The 14260-nt window shown below is 42.7% G+C and overlaps 1 protein-coding gene across 4 annotated transcripts in view; it reads right to left on the bottom strand.

Moving 5' to 3' along the window:
* ICA1L (islet cell autoantigen 1 like) overlaps positions 1 to 14260 on the bottom strand; it is a 194056-nt gene that overhangs the window by 164485 nt on the left and 15311 nt on the right. For all 4 annotated transcript variants that reach the window (XM_073633283.1, XM_073633282.1, XM_073633281.1 and 1 more), the window contains exons 4-8: positions 13434 to 13506; positions 6669 to 6792; positions 5958 to 6156; positions 3213 to 3338; positions 1632 to 1730 (exon numbers count right to left, since the gene is read on the bottom strand). In XM_073633283.1, coding sequence (XP_073489384.1) covers positions 1632 to 1730; positions 3213 to 3338; positions 5958 to 6156; positions 6669 to 6792; positions 13434 to 13506 — 621 coding nt within the window. The remainder of the gene's footprint in view (positions 1 to 1631; positions 1731 to 3212; positions 3339 to 5957; positions 6157 to 6668; positions 6793 to 13433; positions 13507 to 14260) is intronic.

Below are 14260 nucleotides of genomic sequence, written 5' to 3'. Positions count from 1 at the left end.
TTCTTCTCCGCGCTCTCCGGGTCTTCTGCCGGGCTCCTCCGCTATTTTCTGCTCTTCTGCCGCTCTTTTGCTAGCGGAGGAGCCTGGTCTGCTGTCTTCTGCCTTGTTCCCTCTTCTCTTCTTCTGATGTTGACATGACGCTCTCTCCGGCTGGAATGCTCTCTGGGCGCTCCGCTCTGACTTATATAGGCGGTGACCCTGCCCCCTTATGCCGTCACAGTCCCTGGGCATGCTGGGACTGTGACGTTTTAGGGAGTGTGGTCAACATCACCCGGTGACCCCGCCCCCTTATGCCGTCACAGTCCCAGCATGCCCACGGACTGTGATGGCATAAGGGGGCGGGGTCACCGCCTATATAAGTCAGAGCGGAGCGCCCAGAGAGCATTCCAGCCGGAGAGAGCTTCGTGTCAACATCGGAAGAAGAGAAGAGGGAAGAAGGCAGAAGGCAGCAGACCGGGCGGGCTCCTCCGCTAGCAAAAGAGCGGCAAAAGAGCAGAAGATAGCGGAGGAGCCCGGCAGAAGACCCGGAGAGCACGGAGAAGAAACGGAGAGACCCCCCGAAGTCGGAAGAAGACCCTCGAAGCTGGAAGAAGACCCCCGGAGCTGTCTAATAAATTACTTTAAAAACCTGTGTAGCATTTTTTTTTTATTGACACTTTTTCCCTAGGTGAATGGGTAGGGGTACCATGTACCCCATACTCATTCACATAGGGTGGGGGGCCGGGATCTGGGGGCTCCCTTGTGCTTGTCACTCATCGGGAAAGGAAAAATAATTTTTCCTTTCCCGAAGAGCAGCTCGGCACTGTTATCCGCAGCTGACACAGTGCACTGCGATTACCTGCGGTTATGTGCGCTGCGCTAAATCGCTCCTGGACGCAGTCAATTCTATTTTTTCTATCCGCACGGAACCACATGTATCTAATTCGCAGCTAAACGCAGTGTGTGAATGGGGCCATAGGAAAGCATTGTGTGCTTTTAGCTGCGGTAGAAAATGAGAAAATCCGCAGCTAAAAGCACCATTCTATCCGTCCATGTGAAAGGTCAAACTCTGTTAGCTCCTAAACAAAAAGGACCTGGGCACAGCTGCACAATTAGTGAGGGCTGACTACCACCTACGATGTGGCGCTAGGAACAGAGGGTTTCTTCCACTCAAAGCTCTACAAAGCCTCCAGACTTCAGGACCCAAACCATAGCCTACATAATCTGAGAAACAAAAAGCTTGTTTTCTCAAACACTCGAGTCCCATACTCTATGTAGGCAAGAAACCTAGGTGACACAAATACCGTTCACAAACCTGCCAATCAGTCTCACACTTGGTCAGGTACATGCCAAGCCATGCTCAGACAGTCTCTGTCTGATGTAACAAGTCTACAAGATAGATAAAATCACAACTGAAATCCACCAAGACAATGCAGACATCATATGACAGCAGATGAAGTTCTAATCAGAGATCCAATTTTCAGTTAAAAAGGTTAAAAATTTGAAGGAGGAGAATAGTGTGACTATTCACAGAAATGGCAATGTCTAAGCCACAAGGAAAAAGATTCTGAAATAGAACTGCTAGCAAATTTTAACGCCATGAATAAAATGTTTCTATCTTTAAACATTGCTTGGAGACTAACAATGCAAACCTTAAGATAGGACGGAGTATATGGAAGCATCTCTTGAAATTCCTCCTGAATTTCAGACATTAGATGAGCTGTCGTCTTCCAAAACTGAACAAGCGTTCTCTGTTAGGAAAAAAAGACAACAGGCATTGGCACACTGACATGGAATTTTACTGTATAATGCACCGAGACTGCAACTAACCCTTCAGGTACAGTTAATGACAAGACTATTAATAAAGTGAACTGTCAGTATCTGAAACTTTAAAAAGTATTTTCCAGCCCTCTTTATTATCCAGAAAAGCAATCTTCTGTGCACTCCTCTGAAACTGGTTTCACTTTGTTACCAAGTACTTGATTTCACGGACGTCAGGGCTAAGCCTCAGCCACCAATAATCCCTAGTCCATTATTGGCCTTTAAAGCATTCTTATGGAAGATGGCAGCTAGGCAAAGCTTGGTCCAAAAATCAGAAAGACCAGCATATAAAAAAGCTTTTCGGGGCTAACAAAAAGGTGAAAAGGTATCTGCACTCAGGCAGAATTTTATGAATGTATTTCTTTAAGTTTATAAGTACAGTACTTACAAGTTTAGCCTAAAGCAGTATTAACCCCAAAAAGAAGACATTATATTGCAGCTTACCAATTCTTATATGCGATGGCTGTATTAGATTTCTTTTTTAAGCTTGTTTCTATTTTCATCTGGTGATCCAGATAGTACATCTGTTGTTTTTCAAAAGGAAACGCTCTCTTGCAGATGTTACAGTGATGAGACAAACCATTTACCACTGACAGAGGTGCATACAGTGATCCGCTTTTATTTATGTAAAGCCTTTATTCCAAAAGGAACAGAATGGTGGATGTAACTGCTTAAAAAGTATTAGCTGGAGTTTTGCTTCAATTTGTTAGTGCATTTAAATCTGATAGTACATCCAACACTACTCCCCCCCCCCCCCCCCCAAGATTGACAGTGCTGCTGTCCAAATGTGCACCCAGTGCTCATTCATCCAGAGTGAGGGCACTCAAATACGGGGAGGTGTATAACTGGCCAGATCACCATGTGGAAACAGAGGGGAAAAAACAAAAAAAGAAGTCTAAATGCAGCCACATCTAAGGATTGGTAAGCTGCAATATATTATATTTTTGGTTTTGGGTTTATTGACACTTTAATGTGGTCCTGTACGCCAACTTAAAATATATCTTACAAGCAAATGTTCTGCCTAAGAGCAAAGGCCACAGGATGTACAATACCATGATTAGCCTGAAAAGCTTCCCACTCTCCCCGCTCTCTAATTTAGTTTCACTTTGTTACCCGATTTCATGACATAGCCCTGCCAACTACATTGTTAATGCTAGTGTCCAATGAGACCACTTAGATTGCCGGAAAGGACACTCTCATTGGACAGGGAACACAGTTCTGGCTTAAAAAGAAAAAAAACAAAAACACATACTCATATATATATATATATATATATATCAGGCAACTTGTGGCATCTTTTCTTAGGCAAGACATTTAAATAAATGACCACATTTTCGTAGAATCACATCAAATCAAGTCAGTGATCACAATCAGAAGGAGGAATCCAACTTCTAGTTCCTAAAACCTTGTACCTGATAGGATGCTAGTGAATGTGACAGTAAGTTGCAGCGGCTGGCTCCAAGCAGATCTACTTTCTGGCATACATCCATCTTTGTCTTGTCAAACTGGCTCTTGGTGCTCCTAACTTGTATTTGCACCTAGAAATATACAGGCATTGTTTTCAGAGCAATGATTTGATAAAAAGTCCTGTTTTATCTGAGCATCTGTGACATCTTTAATATTCTAATTCAATATTTATCATCATTTGGTACTAGAGGTAAAGCATCATCTGTACAGAATTAAAATAAAAATAAAAAGGAAATGTCAAATAATCACATGTACAAAACCTGGTAAATCTGCTGTAAAATACATTTGTTTTTAAAATGTTACATTTATGGACTTTTGTTAAAATTTGCTTTAACTTTATTCCCATGGCAGCCTTAGCAACCCTAGCTGACTGAATGGAACAGCCACAGCTACACTATTAAAGGAGAACATAAGAGAGATGGAGCTGTGGGGAGATAACTGGAGAGATATGACATGCATTTTTCCATATTTCTTTTTTTCTTCCAGCTTCTTAACGCGTTAGGGCTAATATCAATATATCAAAATATCATCTCATCCAAAATCTAAACCTTTATGCCGCGTACACACGGTCGGACTTTTCAGCTACAAAAGTCCGACAGCCCGTCCGACAGACTTTCGACGGACTTTTGGCGGACTTTCAACAGACTTTCTAACGACCGGACTTGCCTACACACGATCACACCAAAGTCCAACGGATTTGTACGTGATGATGTACACCGGACTAAAATAAGGAAGTTGATAGCCAGTAGCCAATAGCTGCCCTAGCATGGGTTTTTGTCCGTCGGACTAGCATACAGACGAGCGGATTTCTGGGTCCGGCGGAGTTATGACGTAAAGATTTGAAGCATGTTCCAAATCTAAAGTCTGTCAGATTTGTGACTGGAAAAGTCCGCTGAAGGTCCGGTGAAGCCCACACACGATCGGATTGTCCGCCGGATTTGGTCCGTCTGCATCCGTCGGACAAGTCCGGTCGAAAAGTCCGATCGTGTGTACGCGGCATAAGTCACTACAATGGCATGAAATGAGGAGGAGCCCCTTCCCGCCGACCGAACGCATATATGCGTACTCGGCTTTCCGGGGTTATACCGGGATGATGCCCGCAGCTGCAGGCATCATCCCGGTACCGTTTTTTCAGCGGGCGATCGGCTACCCGAGTATAACAACCGATGCGGCTAAAAGCCGCTCGGTTGTTATACCGGAGGAGCGGGAGGGGACATCCCCCCCCTCCCGCCGCCTCCCGCCGCTGTTACCGGGCCTCCCGTGCGATCGGGAGGCCCGGTGTCCGTTCCGCTGCCTTCGGCGGCTGGGGGCGTACTGGAACGAAGCTGCGAGCGGCTTCGTTCCAGCCTTCTTGCTGTAAACGCGGAAGCGACGTCATGACGTCACTTCCCGTTTACTCGGCTGCCAATGGCGCCGAATTTAAAAAAGTACACAGTATTCAGAATCGCCGTTTTCGGCGATCTGAATACTTTGAAGTGTAAAGGAGGGATGGGGGGTCTTTTAGACCCCCCATCCCTCCATAAAGAGTACCTGTCACCACATATTACTGTCACAAGGGATGTTTACATTGCTTGTGACAGCAATAAAAGTAAAAAAAAAAAAAAAAAAATTTTAAAACACAATTTATAAAGTACAAAAATAAATAAAATAAATAAAAAAAAAAAAAATTTTTTTAAAGTGCCCCTGTCCCCGCGAGCTCGCGCAGCGAAGAAAACGCATACGGAAGTCGCGCCCGCATATGTAAACGGTGTTCAAACCACACATGTGAGGTATCGCCGCGATCATCAGAGCGAGAGCAATAATTCTAGCCCTAGACCTCCTCTGTAGCTCAAACCTGGTAACCGTAAAAAATTTTTTAAAGCGTCGCCTATGGAAATTCAAAGGTACCGTAGTTCGTCGCCATTCCACGAGTGCGTGCAATTATAAAGGGTGACATGTTTGGTATCTATTTACTCGGCGTAACATCATTTTTCACATTATACAAAAAAATTGGGGTAACTTTACTGTTTGGATTTTTTAAAATTCATGAAAGTGTCACTTTTCCAAAAATTTGCGTTTAAAACACCGCTGCACAAATACCGTGTGATAAAAAATATTGCAACAATCGTCATTTTATTCTCTAGATTCTCTGCTAAAAAAATATATATAATGTTTGGGGGTTCTAAGTAATTTTCTAGCAAAAAATATGGATTTTAACTTGTAAACACCAAATTTCAAAAATAGGCTTAGTCATGAAAGGGTTAAAGTAGAACTCCAGACAAATCCTTAGTTTTTTGGGGTTTTTTTATAATGTAGAGGGGGGTATGTACCCATGCCAGGTCTTGACTGTTTTGTGTGCCTATGTTGGAAAGATTTCCCTCCACCTCCTGTCACTTGGCACCAATCGTCCTACAGATGGCAATAAATAACAGGAGGTTCTAACGCTTTTCCATTCCACCAGTGGTAAAGTGTTTTTAATACTGTTTGTGTCACATTAAATTTTACTCTACTTCCTGTTATTGTGGCATTAATATTAAGTCAGTGATGTATAGAAAGGAACTCTTCTCACAACTATCCTTCCATCATGAATCCTAATATTTCTGACAATCCCCTGAAAATGCATGCCTATATAATTTGTGAATGGTCTGAATGGTTTGGTTACATAAACCTAGTTGTAATGTGTTTCTTTTTTATTTTATGGTTCTGCTGACCTTTCGGAATTTCTCCATCTGCTTATAGGTGTCAGGATCCAACTCTTGAGACACATCCTTCATCCATAGTAAGGCTCCTCTGTATTCTGTCCGTGCCTTCTCCATTTGGTTGACAGTCAGGAGAGTATCTGATACTGCTCGACCTGTAAAAGTGTCCACTTCTTGTTCAAGGCGATACAGCGGAGTACAGAGGGCCAACCTAAGAACACACAAGAGAATAAAACAAAGGATTATCCTTGCTGTTGTAGGATTCTGTGGGTACCTTTAACTCTGCAAACACTATATTATTGTGGTTCTAAAGGCAGAAGATTTTTTACCTTAATTCATTCTCTGCATTAGGGTAAAAAATCTTCTACGTGCAGCTCCCCTTTATACTTACCTGAGCCTGAGCTCGATCCAACGCTGTGCCTGAGAGCAGCAGCGTTCTCCCTTCCCACGAGGGGCAGACTGATAGAAGCAGGAGCCATTGGCTCCTTCTGCTGTCATGGAAATCTTGTGACAAGGGAGCAAGTGACATAGGCAGTGCGGATTAGGATCAAGCCCACAAATGTGTTACAACGGGAAGCGGCTCCCTATGGTGGCACACGGAGAGCAGGATGACCCAGGACCCACTGAGCAGGTATTGTTTAATATTTAAAAATAATAACCCTTTACAAATCACTTTAGGAGGTCAGTAACGTCCCATCTTGGCAGACAAAATTAGTAACGTACCTTTGACCAGCAGCCGAGCACAGAGCATTGCCGGTGGCCTTCATCATTCTTCCAGCCTGTGTGCTGTTCTGCTGAGCATGGGCCTTCAAGTGCAAACCAAAATCATTTTCCTCCTGAGAGAGAGCTGATGAAGAAGAGTGAATATACAGAGAACATCTGAACTAAAATGCTCCATTAAGGAGCGTTAGCCTCACATCTGTAGAATAGGTTTTCCATCATCCTTGAGACTAAGAGGCTAACTCAATCTAGAACTGACTCTTCAGTGCTGGGTTATCACCCTAGATGCTCCATTCAAACAAGAAAACAAATACTGGCTTTAAGCCACTGCCAATTGGTAGAAGTGTTTTTTTTTTTGTGCACAGTAGGTCCTTCTTTATCAAAAGGAAAAGACAAGACCTTGTTTCATGACTACAAAACTGGCCCATCCTGATTTTGTGGGAATCTGTCTCAACATGACTGTCAGTGGAAGTGTGGAGCAGTGGCTGGCCTTTAGGTCAGGTTGCACAAGAGCAATCCAGAGAGTAATAAGCTGGGCATGTGCAGTCACCTAGAGAAAGTATGTCATGTCTTCTTTATTGAAGATGATAAAAAGCCATCTGTGAAGGTACTCACTTATTCAAGTAATAGTATAGCTAGCAGTAGTTAGTCACATCCAACTGGATGTGTTCAGAACAAGCCCAGTTGGATTTGAGCAAGTACTACTAGCAGATGTAAATAAGATGTTTTTTTTTTTTTTTTTTTTAAATGTTCATTATAAAAATTTACAGAAAAAGAAAAAAGCTTGAGTACATAATACAGCCCATAGGTGTTAAAAAAAGATAAGATTGACAACATGGACATGGCGCTTGGCATGTAATGTTATTAGTACAGACTTGTTTAGAACAGCTGATCAAATTAGAGCATATAAAGTCAACAACTAATGAAAAAAAAGGGAAGCTAAGCATTATAATGATGGATACCAAACACCCAAATTAAAGTATATAAAATGAGGGCTCCAAAAAAGAAAAGAAGAGAAAAAAAAAGGAAAACAAAAAGAAAGAAGAAAAAAAGGGAAATGGGCTTGTCAGAGTGGTGAACAAAACTACCAACAGATGTAGAACATTGTTAGTTTGTATAGCACTTTATATAAGATGTGTGAATGCTTTTGTACCGAAACTCATACAAAAAGGTTTCACAAAGAACTCACAATAGTCTGATAAGACTATTGGATGGATCTGTTTTAGCTGGTGATTTACTGTAAATAAGAATCTGTGTTTGCTTGAGTTACTCTACAGTTTCACCCTTGTCCCCTGTGTTACATGTCTGTTGATAAATCAGTGTAATCAAATTGATTAAATTGCTATGGCTACAGTTGTGTTCACTAGGATTCTCATTTCTGCCTTATACCTATCTCTGAAACCCAACACCAGTAAAAAAAAAATAAAGATAATAATAAATAATTTGCAGCAATCCTGCTGCCTCCTTTATGGGGAACTGCAGATTTAATAATAATCATTTCTACTTTTCCCTTTATTAATTGTGCCACCCTGGTTTAAGATGCTAGCACCTGTACAGGAAATAATGAGCATTTACAGTGGACCCAATACACTGAAATCTCACCAGTTTGATGAAGTTATTTAATTGTTTAATGTTCCTTATTCCATAATCATTGAATTTAGAGATACTGCCTTCAAGCTTGACAGTTGGCCTTATGCTCAAGTATATTGTAGAATCTACACTCAAGTAGTACATTTTAGAACATCCTTCATTATGGAAGTTTTCCCTCTCTCGGTCAAGCCAGTGCAGTGCAGTGGATCCACAAGCATGGAAATTGAAAAAAAAAATAAAATAAGAAAAAGACTTGTCTAGACATAGCACATTCCCCTCAAAGACAATAAATGGAGCTGTGGCAAATGCATCTTGATTCTGTTACAAGCCCAGGGCTTTTTTTCTCAGCGAAAAGGTGCAGGAACTCAACCATGCCCACCACACACACACATACCTGCCAAATGGCATTGAATAGTAGCTCTTCCCTCTGCATACAACCCCCTCCCTCCACTGCCCTCATCTTCTCCACCTCCTTAAAAGCTCCACCATCTGTCATATGTCTTAACTTTGTTGCAAAATTAAGCTGAAGCACCTATGCGGCTGTAGTACCTCCCAGCATACTATACTATACTACAGTCACTTGCAAGGGAGATCATGCAGTAGGAGCATCAACAACTGGTCACCAGGGAAAAAAAATGGAGACCACAGAGGGTGCGGCCTACCACACATCCTCTCCTGCCCATGACTGCACTGAACCCTGGGCACCTGTTCAGTTTCTCCCTTGTCCCTGTCCAGCACTCAGTGGGATCTGACCTGTGGGAGCTACCGGGAGATAAGCTATCACTTGTAAACGCAGAAGCTGGACTTCAATGTCACCAAGTGATAGTGGTGAGCAGGGAGCAGAAGACCTGAGCCAGAGGTGGTGGAACTGAGTTCCCCCTAGTTCCTGCTGAAAAAAAGCCCTGTACAGGCCTATTATTGCCTATAGTAGTCAATAACCAATATGTGTATGGAGAAGAAATTTCAGAATGCAGGATTTAACCAAGCAGGCTGTGCGTGTCAGCTTCATGTAAGGGTCTGTAACAGGCAACAGATTTATGCTAAGGGTGATTGGCATTGAATGTGTGAGGGCAACCTAAGAAAAACAATCCAACTCTTTAAAATGTACATAAAACCATAACATTGAACTTCTTTTTGCTCCCATCTGGTCTGTTAAAGGATTAAAAGCATTTTGTTATATCTGTTTGATAAGTACAAAAAATACCTCCTGAGCCTATCAAAAATCAATTGCTGTCCTGTACAATCTGCAGTGTTACTTCAAGCAGAGTTTATCAGTCACGCCCATTTCTCCCCTTTGGAATTTAGAACACCGTCCATATATGCTATGGAGAGGAGGAAAGGGCAAGATGTTCTGTAGTGCTGGCATGATTCCTCCTGCAACTCCACAGATACATTACGGTAAGTGAACATGGTTTCCCTAGGACAGGAAGTGCATTATTACAACCACTCCATCCAAAGACTGGTAAACTGCAATATATCACAGTTTTGTTCTTGGGTTTAGATACACTTTAAGGCCCAGTTCACATGGGCTTGTATAAGAACAGTTTTTACAGCACATTTTTGCAAAGCTAAGTTTTGTGTTTAGATGCACTTAAAGAGCTATTAATTTATAAGTTTGAGAATGTTAACCACAAATCCTAACAGGAGTGCCGACTGTCACTTTAAAGCAGGGGTCTCCAAACTTTATAAACAAATGGCCGGTTTACGGCCCTTCAAACTTGATGGGGCAAGACCGTGGCCAGTGGGAGTAAAAAATGCCCTATCTTTGGTACAAGGTGGATGACAAGACTGCCCCATTGTTGGCATCAGTGGGAGGAATAGTGCCCCATCTTTGGAAGGAATAGTGCCCCATCATTGGCATCAGTGGGAGGAATAGTGCCCCATCATTGGCATCAGTGGGAGGAATAGTGCCCCATCATTGGCATCAGTGGGAGGAATAGTGTCCCATCATTGGCATCAGTAGGAGGAAAAGTGTTCCATCATTGGCATCAGTAGGAGGAAAAGTGCCCCATCATTGGCATCAGTGGGAGGCATAGTGCCCCATCATTGACATCAGTGGGAGTTATAGGGCCCCATCATTGGCATCAGTGGGAGGAATAGGGCCCCATCATTGGCATCAGTGGGAGGAATAAGGCCCCATCATTGGCATCAGTGGGAGGAATAAGGCCCCATCATTGGCATTAGTGGGAAGAATAGTGCCTTATTGTTGATGTCAGTGGTAGGAATTGTGCCCCATTATTGCTGACAGCGGGGGGGGAGGGATGCCCCAAGAACAGGATAAAAGCAAGCAAAGGTGGATGCAACTCCACAGATACATTACAGTAATAAATTTTGGAAAGTTCGGGACCCAGTTTGGAAACCCCTGCTTTAAAGGGTTAGTTCACCTTTACAGAAAATCTGTAAAGGTGACATAACACCAGACCCCCTAAACCATCCCCAACCCCCTCCCTGCTATACTTGCCTCCTGCAATTCAGAGTGGTTGCATCCTGTCCGCTAGGATGGACCAAACAAATTCTGACTGGTCAGCAGCATCCATGTGCCAGTGCTGTCAGACTAGATCCTGTCTTGTCCATCCTGGCAGCGCTGGACAGACGGTAAAGTGGCTTACAATTCAGGATTGGGGGGGGGCGGATGGGTGCCATTAGTTGAGGGGGTTTGGTGTTAGGTTTGAATGTCAACTAACACTATACAACAAGCTGCTAGCAGGCTTTGGCTAGCGTTCGACTAGCTAGAAGAAGTACTGCTAAGGCTCCATGCACACTGAACGGCTGTTTTTGGGAGTTCGGGCATTTTTTTTAACAGCCCATAAACTCCCCTCTATGTTATCCAATGTGTTCATGCACACATGGACGTTTTTGGATGTTTATCAGCAGTGGAGTTTATGGGCTTTTTTCTCAACGCCATAAAATCGCGTTCAGGAGTCCTTTTCCTGACCACAAAAAATGCCAAACGCTCATAAATGCTGATAAACGCTCAAAAACGTGGCTCACCAGCGTTTAACGTTTTTGAGCCATTGAAAAAAAAAAAAACGCGGAAAAACACTAAAGAAAAGCTAATAAACGCTATTGCAAAAACTTTAAAAAAAACGTTGAAAGACTACTGGCGTTTTTATAATGTTATTTTAACGTCCAGTGTGCATGGAGCCTAAATCTTATTGAAGCCGACTAGCAAAATCAGGTTTTTATTAGAACTATCAGTTCAGTTTTTCCAACTTTTGCACAATTAAACAAAAAAGTGGTGTAACACACACTAAAAGCTAAATACTGTTCCCTATAATCAAGCCCTCTCGGCCCCCCCACCCCCACCCAGAGTGGCTCACCTGAAGGCTAAACAGCTGCCACAGGAGGCTGTTCACAAACCGCGGCTGCAATACCTTGCACCGTGGCAAAGTTAACACAACATGCTTAGTTGACAGGCAGCATCACATGTCAAACACACCATTCAAGTCAATGGGACTGTACCACAAGCACAAGCCAAATGCTGGGCTCACAGTTGCAGTGCATTATCCTCATTATTATAAACAGCTAATTGGCAGCAAAAAAGAAAAAACACACACCAGGCATTTAGACAGTGGCAGGATCGCCTCCTGAAAGCATGACAGCAATTGCGCTGCCACACTCTGAAAAGCGATCCACCAGATTGCTTTTCAGAGCAATAGCTAGTGTAAACCTAGCCAAACACTGCACAGTTTTGCAGATAAGTGAAAAGATAATTATGCAGTATAAACAATACCAGCAAATTGAAAATACAATAAGAACTGTGATTTGTGGTTTGATCCCGTGTGGTCCTGGAGGCATGTTGGACTGGGGACATGAATGAAACAACCTAGTCAAGGCAGGATTTAAGGGCCAAAATGGGAGAAGACAAATAGGACATCCACAGAATAAAGAACTTGAAGACATCCTCTATGATAAACAGTAAGCCTTTTCATTTCAACAATGAGTTGAGTGAATGTTTGGGAAACTGGGGAGGTCAATTTCCGCGCTATTCATTTCTGAGCTACAAAAAGCAGCTTTGTATATTGGGCAGCTACAGAGACTCCGGAAATACATATTCATGGAGAATGGCCAGTATACCCACTTTAGGATCTTGTGGCAGTTGTTGTAAATGCAACTTTTAAAATATGGGGAGTCTGATATCTAAATAATTACAGACATCTCCACACCTGTTAGCAGCTGTTTTAAAGTAACAGTCAATGCGCTCACTGAAAAGTGTGTTTAGCATTTCCAAACAAACATAGAGCTGAATGATACTTTGAAGGCTTCAACAGAGCTGAAAGCTTTGCAAATTCTTATTGTACACACTGAAGCCAGTATGAAAAAAGCATAAGCGAAATCAAGCAGAGAACTAATGCCGATCAGTAGAAACTTTGGGGTGTATTTATAAAGCACTGAATACAACCTTTACCAACCTTTCACCGTTGGTGAATCAATCAATAGTATTTAAAGTGGTTATAAAGCCGTAAAGTTTTTTACAATAATGGATTTTTCATGCATTAGAGTAAAAAAAAAAAAAACTTCTGTGTCCAGGACCCTCAGCAGCTCTCTCGGCTCTCTCCCTTCTCAGTGGGCAGATTGATAGTTGCAGGAGCCAATCATATGATGAGGGAGTGGAGCAAAGCAGACAATGGTTTTGCATAGAGCTGCCCTGATCCTTCTCTTCTGGGGTCCCCCTCTGGCACTTCTGGCTCTTGCTGACTTCTGAGTACCCCCCTAACAAGCGGTTTGCCAGGGGGTACTGGTGTGGGCTCGTTCCTTATTTCTGAGGCCTGCTGGCTGCATCCATAGGCACACAGTGGGGCTCAGGAGCGAGCCCACACCAGTAATCCCCCCCTAGCAAAAGGCATGTTAGGGGGGTACTCAGAAGGCAGGAGGAACCAGAAGCACCAGAGAGGTGTGCCAGAAGAGGAGGACGGGGGCAGCTCTGTGCAAAACAATTGCCTGTTTTGTCCCTATGGAATAACTCCCTTTGTATCAAAGGGAGCAAGACATCGCTCCTATCGCTAGCAATCGAGATTCAGCAATGCCTGTGGCTACAGAGGTAGCGATTCCATTGGTCCAAAGATCCTGCCACTGGTGATTTGACACAAGTGGTAGAATTACCTGGGTGTCATCAGCCTTAGCAATACTTTTATAGTCAAACTTAAACTCTAGGGTCTTGATGTTTTTGACACTTACCATTTAGAGCCTGCTGGTATTTTTCAATTATTTTCAAAAGCTCTGATCCTGTTGCCTGAATAGAATGAAATACCTGTGAAATGAAAATGATATTTTTGTTGGAGGTTTATATAATCAATACACCTTTATGTAGTACCTCAATATCATAAATTGAATCTTAAGCGCTATGGGAGAAAATCCCTTTGCCAACTGGATCAAAACTAGGTAGACCAATTATAACAATAGAAAAATTGGCTTGCTAACATGGTGAATTATTAGGAACATGTTCATTTTTTTAATGATAAAATGATTAATAAAGATAACAGAACAGCTGGGTGCGCATGGATGAGCTAACCAACTCAGGATGTCCATTTGGTCATTTTCTCTCCTAGGAGTTTTTAGTTGCACAAGTGCTTCTGCCTAGGGCAAAGAAGGAGAGAACGAGCAAGGCTGGCTCAAAGAATGATAGACATCCTGAGGCATATCCCAATCTTTTGCTTGCAGCTTGCAAACAGCTGAATACTATTTATGGAAGCAGCAGTGAGGGCAGCTATTGGTACTGTGCTCAAGCCATGCAGTGCAAGCTAGCCCAGGGTTGTATGATGGCAGAAGGATTTCTTTTTAGATTTGTACAGCTCTCTTTCACCCATAATCAGAAACATGCCTACTTAAAGTGGATGTAAACACGATTCATGAAGTTTGAGTTGGCCACATATATCTGCAGTGTTTTGTTATCTCTCTTCAAAGCACTATGTCCCTTAGCTTTCTCCTGCTCAGTTATTCTGTTATCAGCCTGATAACTCCTGATAAGTTCTCCGTCATTGACAAAAGCGCTGGAGTTTTGAGTT

This window comes from Aquarana catesbeiana, linkage group LG06, assembly GCF_042186555.1.
Source record: "Aquarana catesbeiana isolate 2022-GZ linkage group LG06, ASM4218655v1, whole genome shotgun sequence".
Classification (NCBI taxonomy): Eukaryota; Metazoa; Chordata; class Amphibia; order Anura; family Ranidae; genus Aquarana; species Aquarana catesbeiana.
This window is presented reverse-complemented; position numbering and strand designations above follow the sequence as displayed.